Source organism: Triturus cristatus, chromosome 12 (assembly GCF_964204655.1).
Source record: "Triturus cristatus chromosome 12, aTriCri1.1, whole genome shotgun sequence".
NCBI lineage: Eukaryota > Metazoa > Chordata > Amphibia > Caudata > Salamandridae > Triturus > Triturus cristatus.
Window position 1 is genome coordinate 72,397,661 of NC_140595.1, and position 18,406 is coordinate 72,416,066.

Consider the following 18,406-nt stretch of genomic DNA (forward strand, 5'->3'; position numbering starts at 1 on the left):
CTAAATCAAGGCTGCCTGGTCTTGATTCCACCTTGTGCCTCTCGTCCACCCCTACACGGTTCCTGCCTACCACTTTTGGAGTTTGCTAGAGTATGGTGAATGGGAGAATGTTAAGAGTTTGTGGATGGTCGTCAAAACTAACAGCAGCTGCTCACCAAACTATTTGTACTATGAAGGGAACCACCATGCTAGTGGGTCCCTACAAGGTACAGACGTGACCTCTGGGCCGGCAGCCATTTCAAGATGTGACATACTGTAGTCCTTCACGATGGGGAATGTAATGTCCATCAAAACAAAAATCAGGCCCAATATTTTTAAAAGATGTTACTGGACCAACTAAAAGCAAAGATTGACAAAGGCAATGGGTTTGTATTTAATATCTCTATTCATGTAAACACATCAATTCACAAACTCTGCTCTCACCTTTTGCATCAACAAATGCTACTTATTATTTCAATGCCTACCCCGTTGGCCTTACCATTGCAGGGAAATGGTTTGTAAAAAAGGAATGCTTCTTGAATAGAATGCATTTAGGAAATATTTGGAAAACAGCATGATAATTGACTGTACTTTTCTACCTTTCAGATCTAAAATAGTCCTAGTTGTATTCCACTAGAGGATGGAATGACACATGAAATAGCTAGTAGCATGAAGTTAGAGACTACGACTTCTCTAGATGGAGCCGAAGTCAACACTATGCGTATTTTAAACAATTGATTTGTATGCAGCTGTGCTATTGAGTTGGATTTAAAAATAGGGAATAAGGAACCAAACACTAATAAACACTAGATTAATCTCCTAGATTAATTACAAAGTGATTAATGGTCCTACGTATGAAAAATAATACCAGAGTTAAATTCTTCTGTACTTTTTATAGTTCCTTAAATAATCTAAAAAGTAAGAAGTGAAGCATAATCCAATCATGAACTTCAATAGTCTGAGTACACAAAGCTATATATTGTCATGTTGGTAACTAATACCAGAAGGAGCAATGGTGTATTGTGTTAGGATTTTGCTAGAAACGCAAGAGATAACACACCCAATCCGAGACTTAGACTCACCAATGCCTGCTTGGCCAACAATCCAAGACAACCTCATGAATAGCATCACTCCCCAAATGTTAAGAAGGCATCTCACCTGGTGAAAGATTAGAGTCAAATTGTTAATGGCCTCAAAAGCACTCAGTGAAATAAAAGTTTCTTGGTCACAAACCACACAGTTTAATCCTTCTACCAAACTTTAAACCATCTACAAGACTGTTATTTTTTTTAAATGAGTTACTTACAACTGATTAAACATCACTGCACGTCAGCTGCTCTACAGCTAACAACAAAACAGTTTTATGCTGTCTTGCCAGAAAAGCCATGCACACCTGCTTAAATCTGTATCTCTGCATAGCTGATTGTTAATCAATCTTTGACATAGTTAACCTTAATTTGTTATGGAATAAATTGAGAAGACTGGGCATCGACCCTGGGAAGCTGACACTTATCTCATTGCGATACCTGGCTGGGGGCATGTTTATGAAATAGTGGTGCTAGCACTAGTATAATTCCTGTGGCAAATGACATTAAACAGTGGTTCCCAGATTCTTCAACCTTTACCTAGAAGAATTACCACTTACTCTTTAGAATGCTAATGTTCAACTCTCCAATTCAGGCAGTATTCTCAGTCTTATGATATATGTCCATGATTTATTCTATCTCCACCAACTCCGCTTAGTCTACAACGATTACTGAGTACACAGAACATTTATAAAACTGAGAGCCACCTGATGTTAAATCTAAAGTAAATGAAAATATTTAAAATTGGGAGATAGAAAAGCAGCTATAGAAAGTGAAAAAATGTTTAAAATATTGGGGAAGTTAATTCTTATGCCTATACTTTAAGCGAAGTCAAGAACGTAATACTATTTTGAACACAGCACAGGGGATTCTGCAATTTAAAGTTTTTTAATAAACACTTTGGAGGAAGTTCTGCCCAAACATTTGGCACAATACACTTGAAACATTTAAACGGTTAAGACTAAAATAAGTTTAACACCAAATGTTTTGTGAATCGTGGGGTGCAACTGGGGAATGGGATTTCTGTAAACAAGTAAGATACAACCTGTTGAAATCACTTGTAACTGCTAACACTACCTTACCACAAGGCTATCTCAAGTGCTTCCTTGTTGTCATCTGTAAATATTAACTTGAAGGTTTTGATCCTTATTAAATGTATAGCACACCAATGCTTTCAGATGAGTCTTGTACTTGGCAAATGCATAAATGAATAAACAAACACAAGAAAACATATATATTTGGGTCTCTGATTGCATGCATAAGTGTATATCATAGTAGATATTTAAAAAAAAATATATAAGATTGAACAATGCTCTAGATTATAAAATCGCTAGATTTTGGTTTTATTCTTTTTTAAGTGACATCAATGGACGCATGCGTACAAGAAACAATAACTTAACTTACCAGCACTCCCTTGATCCAGCCAAACTTCACGGCTCCACCACTGTCCATGATCTGAGTGACAAGTTCATCTTCCGCCAGGCTACCGCCTTCACCACTGGGCAATGCATCATAGGGGTCCTAGAAGGCAGAAAAATAGGTAATGAATAAGAATAATGCATCACATTAACTAACACACAATTACAGATTCAAAAGGATCTACCAGAAAGTTCCTCTTGCTTGTTGATAACAAGGTTAAACCACTGGGTGACCCTATAAAATCCTTTGCTAATCGTGGTTTTTCATTTTAACAAAACTGTGTTTTACCAATAACATATCAGGAATTACTCATGCAAATGAATCAAGAGCGAATTAATTAATATCTATTGGTCCAGATCTTCTATTTTGGTCCCAGAACTCAGTAGAACATCTGCTCCTCTGTGTAGTGGTTGGATGATGTTCATCTGTCCATACGGCTTTGGAAATCCTCTAGATCCTCAAAAAGATACTCATGAATAGGTTTGGCGAGTGCTTCTACTCTCTCTAGAATCGAAAAGGAAGCCTCAGAATTGTAAAAATGAGAGGGAGTTCCCTTTCCTTCAATGAAAGTTTGACCACACTTTGCTTGCAAATCTTTGCAGAAAACAATGACTAGGGATTGGTCCCTACACCCACGTCAGGTGTTAAGCTTGGGATCTGTGTTAGCTGACACCACATGGAGTTTTAATTTTAGCATTCACAGGGAAATGTGGCAGGAAGTTTTCAAAGCCTTAAGAGTAGCCCTTTTCAAACTTTTACACCTTATCAAAAGTGAAGTAACATCCTGTTTAAGGGAGAGGAGACTCAACTATTCCTGCCAAGCTGCCTGGCCACTTAATCATCAATTGAGTATGTCCTCAACAATGCAGGTCATCGTTCCACTACACACAAGAATCTGATTTCTTGTTTTGTTAAGCGATGCCATGTTCTGAATGTTGCACTGATAAGTAAATGGCATTTCTAGTAAAGCGTCTTGCACCAGATCACTTGTAGAAGCCATTACACCATTGTAAAGGCAGTCTATTAACATGGTACCAGGTACTCACAGCTGGTGTTCATGGGATGCTTTTACAGAAGATACCTGCAGTCAGCAGCAGGCACACATCCTGATGCTCTTTAAATCCTTCTTTGGGCACCTACCATACCCTTAGGAGAGAAGAAAAGAACAGGCATTGGCAAAGCCGACTGGCTTGCCATTTGTTACCAGCCTTTTATTATGATTTATTTTTTTATTTACTTTTGAGTTTTATACAGCGCAAGCTTGACCCGAAGGTATCAGAGTGCTTCACATGAGCACCAGTTGCATTACAGAACGATACATACAAATATTTATTTTTTTAGGCACGGGGAGATTAAGTGATTTGCCCAGAATCACGAGATGTTGAGCCTCCCTCCGAAACTCAAACCCGGTTACCCAGGTTCAAAGTCGGCCACATCCTCTCGCCTAATTTTTCCCAATGCACTGAGATCAACTACACCAACCACTTCTCACTATCACGCTTTTAGTTTTGCATTGCTTGATTTCGATGTTTTCTAAAAATCTTTATTACAAAAACATTTTTTTAAATGCCTGCCTTTTTTTTTGTCAAACGTATTTTTATTGAAAAGGTTTTCCAGTACAGCTCAAAAGAATACCCATCACCTCACTCAACACAGTGAGCTTATGCTTTAAAATTCTAAATAAGGGTTGAAGCCATAGCACGTTGCCCAGCCATTATCCCGACCCTTGATGCATAGAAGATGCAAATATAATGAGTACAGTTTTCTAATATCACAAGGGATCAAACCAGGATCTAGCTTCCATGATTTGCCTGCCTTTTTTAAAACTGCTTTGTACTGAAGATTTAAAATTAGAATTCAATACTTAGGGAAGTTTTTGGAGAGGAGACTGAACCTGAGCTCACGGTCCAGGTACGGAGTGGAGTCCTGCAGTAACTGAGCTCATGACTCCCTCTTCACCATGCTCTAATGGGGTCACAGAGACAAACGCAGAGGAGCCCCTGAACATATTGTGTACAGTGCACTGCTCTCCTTCTAAGCGCAGTCGTGTAGAGTAGCAAGGATATGAAGGGCCCCGGTGCAAGCAATGAAAATGGCCCCTTTGAGAGATGTTGGGGTAGTAACATACAGCAATTATCAGGGTTCAGTGGGCCCTTCATGACTCTAGGCTACGGAGCCACTAAACCAGCTGCGCCAAGGGTAGCTACACCCCTGGCGCAGTCTCATTCTACTTCATTCACTCAAGCTCCATCTCTTTCAGTGGCTCTATCTTGCTCTATTGTTCTCACTTTTATTGGCTCACTCTCCCTGTTTTTGAAGTCTCTCATTTACACTCCATCAATGGCTCACGTTTCAAAAAGAAATGTCTCTCGCTTCCTTTGTTATGGCTCTCTTCCTCTAGTTGTTATTCTCTCTCACTCCACCTCATTCATCTTTCTCCCTTCTTTCTTCACCTCTCTCTCTCACTTCTTCTGCACTGGAGTGGTCCCATTAAAGCTTTTTGTATCTCTCTCTTTCTCTCTCTGAATGAGATGGTCCAGACATTCCAGCATCTCACAGATATCAAAGTGCCTTAAGCCAGTGGGATCCCTTGAAAACTGGGTCTGCGAGCTCTAACGAATCTGCAGGAACCTGTGGGGCATATTTACAAGCCCCTAGCACCAACGAAGTGTCACTTTTTGTTATGCTCCGGTGGCGCTGTATTCTAGTCCATATTTAAAAAGACGTGCTGGCGCACTTCGCAAGGCTTGTCACAGCCTTGTAAATATGGCCCTCTGCAACACAATTTTCTGCGGCAAAGGGGCATGTAATGGGTGTCGCTGTGGGCGTTCCCATCAACACCCATGACGCACCACCCATGGCTTTTGGAATCTGTAACTCTGAGGCAGCGCCAAAAACTAATGCCTTTCAAAAGGAGGTGTTAATGTGGCGCAATGAGGAGAGATACTTTTATTTTTCCTTGTTTTTTGCTCTTTCTATGTGTGCTGCAAAACGCCATCAATCATTGTTTTTGTGCAGGGAGGTGTCCCTTCCTGCACAAACACAGTCATCTCTGCAACGCAGGGTGCAGAGGTGCTTGCGTTGGCGCTAGGCAGCTTTTTTAGCACAGGGTTGAGCACAGGGATGTGCCATATTCTTGTTAATACAGCGCATCCCTGCATTTTGAAAATCACACATCGCGGCGCAGCAAAATTGCTTGCAGCACTGTGTTGCGCCATTTTCATGTAAATATGCCCCTATGTTCCGCCCTCCGTCTCTCATCCTACTGTACTCTTCCATATGCCCTGGCTAGTTAGCCCGCAGTCTCACCCACCCTGCCTTGCAGAATAGAAGAACTATAACATTGCCATAAGGTCCATTTGGGCCAGAGATCATTGAGACAGGAAATAGTAAAACCTGCTGCTGGATAATTCAATTTGTAGTGTGTGCAATAGAAATAGTTGCTATTGTTGTCATCCTTATTGATTCAGTGCACCTTGTAAAATCAATATCCTTTTAGATGATGTATTTCCACAGACAGAGTTTGCATTAATGTCTTAAGGCAGGAGCACTGCAGAGTATCAGTGCCGGGAGCTGTGCAAGCACAGGAACAGCGGGCAATGAGATCCTCGAAGAGTCCTTACAGCAACAATGTGAAGAAGCCAGATTAATTAATGGTCTCTAAATTTGTAGAACAACACTGGAATAGCTCTTATATATATATATTTCTTAAAATTATAATATGAAAACGATTCTATATCGCCCTCCACACAGTAAAGGGCTCAATCCACTTATGTGGTCACCCAATGTCATCTTACCCGTGATCTCCTAAACTCCCTCACAGCCAGCACTAAACACACCTCACCAAGATCCTTGTTAGGTTAGGTTATACTTTCTACAACCTAAAGGGATGCAATTGCCCGAAATGCATTGGGTCTATGAGGCGAACATTTTAGGATTTAATACATTTTTATTGACATTTGAGAACAATTTTCAGCTGTACATGAAGTGACAGTTTAAGTCATAGACATTTCTTCTGTGGACAATACACAACCTTGTTAGACATGTCAGCCTTAGGGTTGTCTTCCCCCCAAACTTTTTCCCTACTTACTTCCAATTTCTGCTCGATATAGGTTTTGTTGGTCTTGGGAGTCTGTGCACTTTACTACTGCTAACCAGTGCTAAAGTGTTTGCTCATTTCCCTAAACATGGTTTGATTGGCATACATCTAATTGGCATATTTAATTTACATATAAGTCTCTTGTAGAGTGGTATATCATATACCCAGGGCTTGTAAATTAAATGCTACAAGTGGACCTGCAGCACTTATTGTGCCACCCATTTAAGTAACCCTCTAAATCATGTCCAAGGCTTGCCATTTCAGCCTGAATGCAATGCTCCACTGTCATGTTGACTTGGCACTTAAACCCACTTGCCAAACTTTAAACTAGCCTTTAAGTACATATAAGTCACCTCTAAGGTTGCCATAGGTAGCCCATACGGCAGGGTGATGTGTAATTAAAAGGTTGGACATGTAATTTTAGGGTCTACATGTCCTGGTAGTGAATAACTCCTAAATGTGTTTTTCACTACTGTGAGGCCTACCACTCCCATAACACAACCTTGGGGATTCCTTATTACATTTAATAAGCTGTCATTCCTAAGTTGGAGCATGTAGATATGCCATGCTTGGTACCTATGGAATTGGACTGATAATCCCTCTTTAATGGTAGAGTTGGATTTTTCATTAGTATTTTGAAAATTGCACTTTTAGAAAGTTTGGTATCAAACAAGAATGGTGGGAGAGCGAGGAAAGGTGAAGGGACTTCCCTATCCCCAAATTCAATGTACAAACAATGTGGACATACCCACTGGAAGAGAAGAAGAGTTTTGGACTCACTGTGGCAGTAAACAGTGCCGCAAAGCCATTAAGTTTTGTTAAAAGACTCCTCACACACCAACCTGGTTGGTGTCATGCTTCATCATTGGGGTCCCAACCGGGTGGCCGAATGCTGCCCAGTTGTGCTACGATGCCTGATTACAGCGGAGCTGGTGTGGTGTGGTGTGTTAGTGTGATGTGAGATGTGCAGGTTAAAAATATCTCTGGGGATCCTTGCCAAATGTGTTTTTGTGGCGGACCAGGATATGTTAAAATCCGAGAGCGCAACTAATGGAGTTGTTTTGACTCATAGTTGTCTGTGATAGGTCTACATGTTTGGTGAGCACAAATCCAACATTCGTCTAAAAAAATCAGGGGCCCCCCTTGTCTCCCACTGGACTAGCCTTGCCCACTCAGAACAAGACCTCAAATGGACTGTCCTGGAAAAAATACACACCCCAGTGGGCAAGGATCCCACGACTTTGAGAAAGAAGAGGGAAGTGTTTTGGATTTACTACTTGAACTCTGTAGCCCAGGGTCTCAATGAGACCTGCCCTTGGGAAAACGCTATAACGTGAACCAGTTCTCTATGACTCACCGATTTGTCCCCCTGTCGGGTCCTGTTTTACCTCATGATCTTACCGGTGGTTGACTTTTCGCATCCTCCCCTTTACAGTACCATTTGTACTTTGAAAACTATAGTTTTATATAGTTTCCTCTAATTTTATTTCGAGTATAAGACTGAAGGTACATTTCCAGCTACACTCCATATCCGGCATTTCACCTCGTTTTAGCGCGTCTCTGCGCCCACCCCCGCCTGTTCTATTCAATTATATTATTTTTCACGTCAGCATTCTCGATAACGGAACCTCTTACTTTATACCCTACTCCATCTGCCCTGTCCCAATATGGCCGCCCAAATCTATCGGCCCTTCTATAACTGTTTATTTTAGTCCCTCTTTTGTTTTTCTGACCCTTCCTATTCACGCAAGAACCCCCATCCCTAGATTCTGGGAATCGGCCTGATCGTATTTAAACCCCCGACCGACTGAGCCCGGATCATCATCCTTATCGGAACCGATCTCTGCTGCCATTTTTACGCCGGATTGACGTATCTGCCAACGGTAAGAACCACCCTGCCCTTTTCTGTTCATTGCCTGTAAATTGGACCCGCAGCCCCTGGTTGCACTCTTATTTATTCCCATATCCCCGTCATCTCCACTCCTGATTCTATATATATGCCCACACATTACCGCTAATGCCAGGTCCCCGTACCCCCTTCCCTCGTCAGTGGGGTCCTCCTCTAGCGCATTGATGCGGCTTGGGACGTTTCCACGCTGGCCCCTGTGTTCAATAGGTTATATATATCCCCTGTATTGGCAACTTTCTTTGTTTCCTTCCTCCCTCAGACCCTTCACCAGATGGGCGAATTTGCCCATTTGAAACTGTCTTGCGGTGTTCTCCTAACTTACCGCCTCGTCGGAAGGCTCGCTATATGTTGGATAAACGGTATGTTATTTAGACTATTGGTTTATGTTATATATTATCTTTAAACATATGTCAGTGGACCTTATTGCCTATTCTGGGTCTTCTTTTCACAGAAAAATCTTGGGTACTTTTCCTTGATTGTCTGGCATATCTATACTTGTCTTACCCGGGGTTTTCACCCCTGACGATCCTTATAACCTTTGTCCAGGGTCTGCCTATGTACCCCAGACCACTATTGACTGGACCTAATTCTGGGTAAGCAATGTTTACTCCGTATATCCCTATTCTTCTCTATGTCTGTCTTCAGGCATGTAGCTTAACTTGGTTATTTATCATCTTTTATGGGCTTCAATGGTAGTTTACTCTTTTGTATCCCTGCTGTCTTTTCCCTTCATAGATCTGATTTGTTCCCTCTGATGTATATCTATATACTCCTCCATACCCTACTAAAGATCTGATCTGTAAAAGGCATCCTCGATATTAAGGTACTGTTTTTTCTCCAATGTTTCTACTCTTTTTCTTCGTCTTCATACATATTCATTTTTTCCCACTTTTATGATTTATTCTTATTTTATCTCTTGGTGATTGGCGAACTACATTTGCACCTCTTTGTACTCTATATCTTCTACTTCACGTGCGTGTATTCACTTCCTTGTTTAAACCGAGACTACCTTAGGCTTGACTCTACTTCTCTGGGTGCACCTCGATCTCATCCATCCCCAAACAACCCACCAGTTTTGGCCTTATAAGTTATTCTCCTATATATCTTTTTGACCCTGGGATTTTTAAACTCTATGTGGAGATTGTTACCCTTTTATCCCCTTGTTATCCCTTCTACTTGCTGATACATCTCAGCCTACAATGAAGTTAACAGCTTATTGTAATTGTATACTGACTAGAATGTTTTTGTCTAAATGGTATCAATATTGATCTGCTGATTTGTTGTCTTTTCTCCTATGATCTGGTAACAGGCTACTTCTGTGTCGTCCCACACGCCTTACATCCTCGTTGCCCTGATGAAGGTGTAGTTCACACCGAAACACGCGTTGGCCTTTGCCCTCTCGTGCCCTTTGAGAGAATTTATCTACCCCCACGAATTGGGAATGCACGAGCCTATTTGAATTGTTACCCCATTTTTTGAACCTCTATATCGCTGATGCGATTTTTAACTTTATTGACAAATTTAAATGTATTTTGTGTGTACTTGTACCAGCCCTGATCTATACCTGAATGTGTTGTCTGAATGAATGTATGGTTGTTTGTCTTTATATGTGGGACCTCTACGTATAGATAAAATATTCTGTATGCTATATGACTTATCCTCTATGTAAAAATTATCATTTTTGAATATTGTTATTGAAATAAAGTATGTTCTTTTTATCTCTTTTGTTCTCCCCATCATTCTGAGTCTATTTTCGCCCTTGGCTTTTTCTTATAAATGTGACCCTGTTCTAGGCCTAAAGAAATCAGATTTAGTGTAGACAGTGGGCGCTTTTCTTTCTTTGAAGGCCTACATGTTTCAGCCCCTGCAAGAAAATAGAAGGGGCCTTCGTCAGGACCGTGTGAAAAATAGGTGAGTGAGTAGCAAAATATGGCCACGTGAGTATTAAAAAATCTCAACACACGCGCTAAGGTGTGTTGGAGAGAATGAGGGGAGTCGATACTTACAACCCCACTTGATGGAACCTGTAAGGGCGTTGTATTCCGCATTAGGTGTCCGTATATAGGTTTTCCTGAAACATGTCCTTATATAGGCACAATTCGCATTGCCCTTATATAGGCATAAGTTCCCAGTCCTTATTTAGGCATTAGCCATGCTATCCAAATACAGGCATGGTCACCTACATACGTCCACCCCAACGTCACAACGAGTTCTTAGAAACCAGACACTTAAGCTCTTGGGAGTTCCCCTAGCACAGGATTATTGATTTCTCCAAGAACTCATTTATTGTGCATGAACCGCTATTCCTTAAGGGTTCATTCCTGATGTCTTCCTCTGCCCGACTTTATGTCAATGCTAACATTCCAAGGCACCTAACAGGAATAAATATACCTTCCCTTGCCCAAGCAAGTAGGAGCAGACCTCGACTTTAGAGGAACCTGTGTCCCAGCCTGATGCACTGACAAGAGTCGCTGTCATCCCTGCTCGCAAAGAATCCAGCTTCCAGTGTTCTGACTCCCTTCACGGGGTGTTAGAGGTTGAGACCTGGAAAGAGATTTCCACCACTCTCATTCTCAAGGTATGGAGCTGACTAGAACCTAGAGGGACTATTGGCATACCAGACTTGGCATACCAGACTATAGCCTACCATACTATAGCCTACCATACTATAGAATACATCACCTACTTCTTACCTTGTACTACACTTAGGTTAGGTACACTAGGGTAGAACTAGTTAGAGAAGCATCTTATGAGTACTCGCATTTTTAGCTTATGGTATTTATGTATATGAATATATGTGTCATAGCTAAAAGATAATGCTAGCACAGTATTATTTATTTCTACTGCTTACGCTGTACATAATATATCTTGCATACTGTCTTACGATTGTAACAGCTCATATCTCTTACACGAGAAACAAGACTGTTCAATAAATCCTTTTATTGAAACGCCCATCTATTCTTTCTGTTTAACTCTGAAGAAACTACGCATGCACGATTAGCTGAGTGAAACTGTTATCTGTTGTTTCCATAATTCTGAGAGTGTTCCGATTCTAAAGGGAAACAAAGTTGTCATGTTTATGCGGTTGCCAGAAACTACTCCCTTCTTGTTTACAAGGAGTTTCTAGTGGCCTCTGAGTTAGCTGGCACACAGTAATTAAGTTTAATATACTCGATAGGGGCATAGTGACCTCAGTCCTATGCCAAATCTTTAGGGTATATTATTCCAATGCGCAGATCCTATTAGGGAAATAGGAACTACACTACAAGGGAAGAGACAAGACAAAATATATAAAGGCCCATTAAGAAGCAACATAAAATGCAATCTTTTGCGTGATCATGCGCTTGTCTATGTCTATATAGTGGACATAGCAGTGAGTCCTTGTAGTCTGGTAGCCTGGTGGAAAAATAACTATTTAATTGTAGTAGCATATGGCAGTTAAATCGGCTATACCATGTGAGAAAATAGCATGCTAGTCAGCAATGACGTGATGATATCGATAGCAAGTACTGTGGAGAACATGAAGCATGCTAAGGATGTCATCATGTGGGGCAAGAGTCGCCCTGAGATGTCCCCTAATTGCAGAATAGCTCTGCGGTATAGGTGGTGTGCTTTATGCTAGCCAAGGTGGCCGGTGTGTCGCCCATGGCACAAGTGACCGGCACTGATTGCAACGTGCAGCTGATTGCTGTAAAACGTGTGTTTTTGAAGAAAGTGCAGTAAAAAAATGCGGTTTAAAAAGAGAACATAATTACACTAGAATAAAGTGTATGGCAGCATTTCAGGGCCCGGGAGGGGAATCGTCTGTAGTCACACTCTGTGGCAGAGGAGGAAATGCGGAAAAAGCAATGAGAGACATCTAGGCAAGTTGCACAACTGTATACGGAAGTCGTATACGTGGCTGAACATGTCTGCGATAAAGGTAAAAGAATGCGCTGAGCGTAGCGCGCTCACAAGCTGAAACATCTTACTTCGCCAAGACGGATATCCCGCTACAACCTACTGCGGTCTCCCATGGTCCCGGCTTCTGGCGTTAATGTCGGTGCCGGGGACTTTGTAACGGGAGATTAGGTGTGGGGGCACGCCCAACCGAGAGACAGCTAGAGCGCTCCCTATAGGCTTACCACGCATGTGAGGGAGCCATATTGGAGTGATGTAAACTGTCCTGATCAGCCGAATAGCTAGTGCTGGGGACCTCAAAGGAACAGGTTACAGTGTAAGGGGCGCGTTAAAGAAGGGGAGCACGTTACTGGTGTTGGCATCCTAAGGGATAGTGAAAGATGGTAAAACACTCAGGTGAGAAATGGCTAGAGCTCTCTATATGGGCTTACCGTGCAAGTGCGGGTGCCATATTTGAGTAATGTAAACTGTCTTGATCATTGTGAAGGAGCGCATTAAAAAAGGGGGAGCGCATTACTGGTGTTGACATCCTAAGGGATGTGGAGGATGGCAATACCCTCAAGTGTAAATATATACAATGGGGCAAGCTAAAAAGCCCAAAGAGCGACAGTGTGGTGAATTAGAGCTAATAAAATAGCTCAGAATGGGCGCACCGTGATTAAGTGGGCGCCGTTTGATATTGAGATAGGCCAAGGGTCAAAATGAGAAGCCCCAGGAGAGGTCTAACGGCTAATGGAGGAATAGGGGGAAAAATCAGTATGGTAGGAGAGAGCGACGGACATGGATGCCTTGGGGCTGGTCCGCAAAGTTGTAAAGCCGTGTGGCAAGGCTAAGAGCCCATTGTGGAAATCATTTCAGATTTGATACAAGTGGCTATAGTCTATGTACTGGGCTAACCTGCACATCTCACATCACACTTACACACTACACCAGCTCCGCTGTAATCAGGCGTCGTAGCACAACCAGGCGGCATTCGGCCACCCAGTTGGGACCCCAATGATGAAGAATGACACCAACCAGGTTGGTGTGTGAGGGGTCTTCTAACAAAACCTATTGGTTTTGCGACACTGTTTACTACCACAGTGAGTCCAAAACCCTTCTTCTCTTCCAGTGGGTACGTCCACATTGTTTGTACTTTTAGAAAGTTGCCATTTTCCTGCCCTTATCCCTTTGTCCCTGCAGCCTGTCTTGGGACACATGACTGGGTGTAGCTGACAGTTAGACTTTGTGTATTCTTCCCAGACAGTCACACAATAGAGGGATTCGGTGTGACTCAATAACCCATCTGCTGGCAGGGATAGGGGTGGAGCAGAGCACAGCCCTACTTACAACTGAATAGCCTGTGCTTTGCCTCCACATAAAGGGCCTAACAACCCTGCATTGTCACTTCAATCATATTGGAGCCTGGGCAGGGGAGGCAGAAAAGTCCATACTCTTCAAAGCCACTGTCTAGAAGCTTCTCCCACCTTACAGAACTAGGGCACCAGGGTATAAAGGAAGGACCTCAGACACTAACTCTTCAGTTCACTACTGGACCTGCAGGAGGACTCTCAGAGGACTGCCTGCTGCTGTGACCTGCTGTGCACTCTGACAAACTGCTGCTGTACCTGGAAGGACTGCTTTGCTGCCTGGCGCTTGCTGTGAATCCTCAGATACCAGCCTTGCTGTTGAGCCCTGCCTCTTCACCTGCACCCAGGACTACCAGAAGTGACTCCAAGGGCTAGCTTTGTGGCCTCCTGTTCAGAGCCACAGGGATGTAAAAGGCTCCCACCATCTTGAACCCGCACCTGGACCCATTCTGAGTGAGTCCTGAGCCCCCAAAAGGTGTCCCACCAGTCCTGAACCCTTGGTTGAGGTGCTTAAGATGCCCAGATGGCCAATTTCCAAAACAGAGGACTTGGACAAACTTTTGGCAGAAAGTGCTGTGAGAGCCAGGAGACCAGGACCAACCTGCTTAACTTTCTACTTTGACCCGGTCTTGCGCAACTAGATGGCCGTGGTTGGCCCTTTGATTATTTAGGTGCTAGCTTTTAATAAAAACATTAGAAATTCATAACTCCGGTTCTATCAATTGGATGTTTGTTGTTTTGGTGTCAAATAATTTACTAAAATGTACTCTATTTTTCTAAATTGGTTTGGGATTTTTCTTGTGTTGTGTTTTCACTTTATTACTGTTTGTGTGCTGCATAAATGCTATAAACATTGTCACTAAGTTAAGACTGCTTTTTGTGCCGAGCTACCCAGGGTTAAGAACAGGTTAATTTAGTGACTTTTTGTGATTCACTCTGCAAGGGAATGTGGCTGTTGCTTGACCAGGGTTCACAACCCAGTCAACCAACAATCCAATTTCTCACATATCCCCAAACAATTTGCCGCCTTCCCCACTCAGGTGCCGCAAAGCCCCTCCACTCACCCTCCCCGACAGACAATAGGGATTGTGGGGAGGCAATGGTTTTAAATTGGATATAACCCTAAATCAGAAATGTTGGAAAATTGGAGGCACACATAATTTCAAAAATATATTATGAGAAAATGTAGAGATTTCTCTGATATGTTTCAAAATAAAATGTGTGTTGTGATCTGCTGGTTGGCTATGCTTCATGTCGGTGAAATGTCAGGCTATACATTAAAACGGTACACTAATCAACAAGTAGAAAAACATATTGCCACCAAAGTACTCATTTTACATACTCCCTATTCTTAAAATATATTCAGCCATTATTAAGAGTTTGCATGTGTATCATCTCTCTCAAAAAGTACATTTGAAAAGTTCAGCGTCCCTTAAATCATGCAATTGTATCAAATACATTTCCATAAATGTATCAAACACATCATCCTGGTATTAAGTAAGATCAAATAGGATAGATAGCATCTTTAAAGAAGAAGTCATGTGTGCTTGCGCTAATCTTAAGTATATCCATCACTATATTTTGACTGTTCATGCTAGCTCGTGGTCTAAAGGGACAGTTGTAATTCAAGAATAGCCCTTCCAATCTTTGCTAACCACCATAGAGGATATTATATCACTCGACACTTCCTCTGAAGACATTCATGTTCCTTGTAGCGACTTCATGCATAAGGAACCTCAATCCAAGTCCAAAGTACCCTTACTTATGCTTGAGGCCATCCCTGAACAGCAATGCCCTGACCCCATTGCTCCATCCCACATATGTCTGTTCTGCTTACTTCAAGTCACTATATCTATTAAACAAGCATCTACATGTATGTTCTCCAGACACCTCACTGAGATCTACCACCTCTATAGTCTGGCCAGACATCTATGATCAACCAGAGTGGAAGGAGATGAGACAGACCCCAGTTAGCATCCTCTGTTGTATAGGAATAAGTGACTAGGACTAGTCTTTCAGCCAGCTAAAAATAGGTCCTTCTGAGGAAGATCACTCCCTAAACAGGATACCAACATTTAGGACTCAATCCCCTCCAACTTGAGAAGACTTCCTTAAATTCCAAATATGGATGGCAACCATTATTTGCTCTGCCATTGGAGGATCCACAGTATTTAAAAACCCGCCACCTCGGATATCAGGGCTGCGCGTGCTCCCCCTTCCCACGGCTGCCTGGACCAGCTCCAAAACAACTTTCAAACGGGGCATGTGCAATACAAAAAAACATGAATAAACTAAAAATCAAAAATGTGTCCAACTGGAACAACTCACTTGTGATTTTACATTTTTTTCTCAGTTCTCTCCCCCTGTATGTTCCTCTTTCCTTCTTTATTTCTTCCCTTCTATGTATCAAGAGTTTTAATGCCAAGATATACAGCTGTGCTGCGAGAGAAAGGAAAGTGCTCCAAACAAAGTTTGCCAGATTTTACCGACCACTAAAGCTAAATTTTGGCAGGTCAAACCTGTTGAAATGTAATGCTGATAAAATGCCCGGTTAATACCTGACAATACTTATTTTGGTGCAGTAAGCCCAAATTCCACATGTTATACCCCATTTGGCAGAGCTGCACTGATAATAGGCGATAACTATCGCACCTATTGAATTCAAATTCAGAGGATATCGGATTTTAACATATGCGATGATTTTCACATCCCCAACCTGACTACTTGTAATGAAGGCCTAAATACGCCAAGGTTGCAACTCAATGGGAGAGTGAGCTGCTGCATATGCCTGAGTTCTACTTATAAGTCGAGGATGCTAATCACGAAGCGAGGAAGCCGCCCCATACTCCAAGTAAAAAAAAAAATGTTGTAGACTTGTAAAGCGCACAGCTGCCCCAGCAACAGGGCGTCCCAGCGCTGTAGACCGCTGGGGAACCCGTCCTGGCTATCCCTGTGAGATGGTCCCTTTCTGGGTATCTCCAAGGTGAAACCAGGCATCCCCGGCGTCTGTGGGGGGCCGTTGTAGAGATGAGGCAAGCTTAATGCCCAGAGTTGCCGAGTGTGTTCCTGGTTAGAGTAGGTACCGAGGCGAGAATTATCGAGTCCGTTTTGACCCTGGTCCACGACCCTGCCGCGTCGGGAATTGAACCCTGGTCTCTGGCCGATTCTCTGCTTACGGGTCTGCCCCCTCTAACCAGTGAGCCACACCTCTCCACGTTTCATCTCCAAAACCCTAATACTGCCGAATAGACCAGGGTACCACAAGTGAATCATGTGTTTTGAGGCAGAGACACTCCTTAACTTGTAAAACATGTTTTTAAAAGAGCAGGTGAACAAAGTTTTTTTTCTGAACCTCACCGCCAATGCTGTCGCATGCTGGAGGACTGGGATACCATAGCTCCTTAGTCTGGATTCTGCCTCATGCCTACTTGTTGCTGTTTTATATTTGTCTCATCATCTTTCTCTCTCCCATTTTTGCCTTTTTACCTCTTCCTCTGGGTCAAAGTCTGATGATGATAAGTTAGTCCCTGTCCTGAAAATGAGTGCCGGGTTTCCACCAGCTGCAGCTGCAGACACACAAAAAAGGACTGGACTGAGTTACCAGGCATGTCTCGACACATGTCCCGCCTTGGGACTAGTACAGCCAATAGGAGGTTATGGGACAATGGTCCATGGGCGATAGTACTGAAGGGCGCGTCTTAAAAAGCACATGAATCCTCTCTGCCACCAAGATGGAGAATGTTTGGTTATGGTCACACAGGCCCTGTGATGTTTCAACTGGGATGACAAATATGAAAGAGCGCGATTCCCTTAGTAATTGTGTTAAAAATAGACACCACATATTAGAAGGAAGCATGGGTTTAATTGAGAACTGAAGAGCTGCCTCCCCTCAGGTATAGAACCCTCATGAGGGGGTTGCCTGATTTATTTATTTATTTATTTTAGCATTTATAGAGCGCACTATCACCTATCGGGCATCCCGGCGCTGGCATATCCGTGCACTAAGAGACTACTGTTTCGGGAAGACGCTAGAATACCCATATCATGCACTAGGAAAGAGACACGTTTTTAATCTTTTCCTAAAAGGCAAGAGATCGGCCAAATGTCTCATTTCCAATGGGAGCTTATTCCATAATCGGGCGGCAGAGATGCTCAAAGCTCTGCCTCCGGATTTTACTTTTTTAAATCTTGACACCTTTGCTAGTCTAGCTGACGAAGAGCGAAGGCTTCTTTCAGGGACATACCAAGCAAATTTCCTCTGCAAGAGTTCCGGTCCTAATCCATGCAAGGCCTTAAAAGCTATGCAAAGTGACTTAAACTGGATTCGCTGAAATATCGGAAGCCAGTGCAGTTCTGCCAAAGCCAAGGAGGTCGAAAACCGTCTTGGCTTCCCCAAAGCCAACTTAGCTGCAATTGCTTGGATCCTCTGAAGTCTATCTATTAGATATCTCGGGGAATCCAGCAGCAAAGCATTACAATAGTCTAATCGGCTAAAGATGGTGCTTTGGGCTACTAATACTCGTGCATGGATTGGCAATAGCGGGAAGATTTTGCGAAGGACTCTAATAATAGCAAAACAGCTCCCCACGGTTTTATGAACCTGAGATTCGAGCGTCAACTTATCATTCCATTAGCAGAGTTATGAAACATGAACAAACCAAGGCAT

At 42.6% G+C, this 18,406-nt stretch overlaps 1 protein-coding gene across 1 annotated transcript in view; it reads right to left on the minus strand.

The window, feature by feature from the left end:
- The window catches only part of LOC146772547 (solute carrier family 12 member 2-like), a 133,840-nt gene that overhangs the window by 84,350 nt on the left and 31,084 nt on the right, over nt 1-18,406 (minus strand). Inside the window, exons 2-3 of the mRNA XM_085636755.1 lie at nt 2,469-2,585; nt 1,062-1,137 (exon numbers count right to left, since the gene is read on the minus strand). Coding sequence (XP_085492881.1) covers nt 1,062-1,137; nt 2,469-2,585 — 193 coding nt within the window. The remainder of the gene's footprint in view (nt 1-1,061; nt 1,138-2,468; nt 2,586-18,406) is intronic.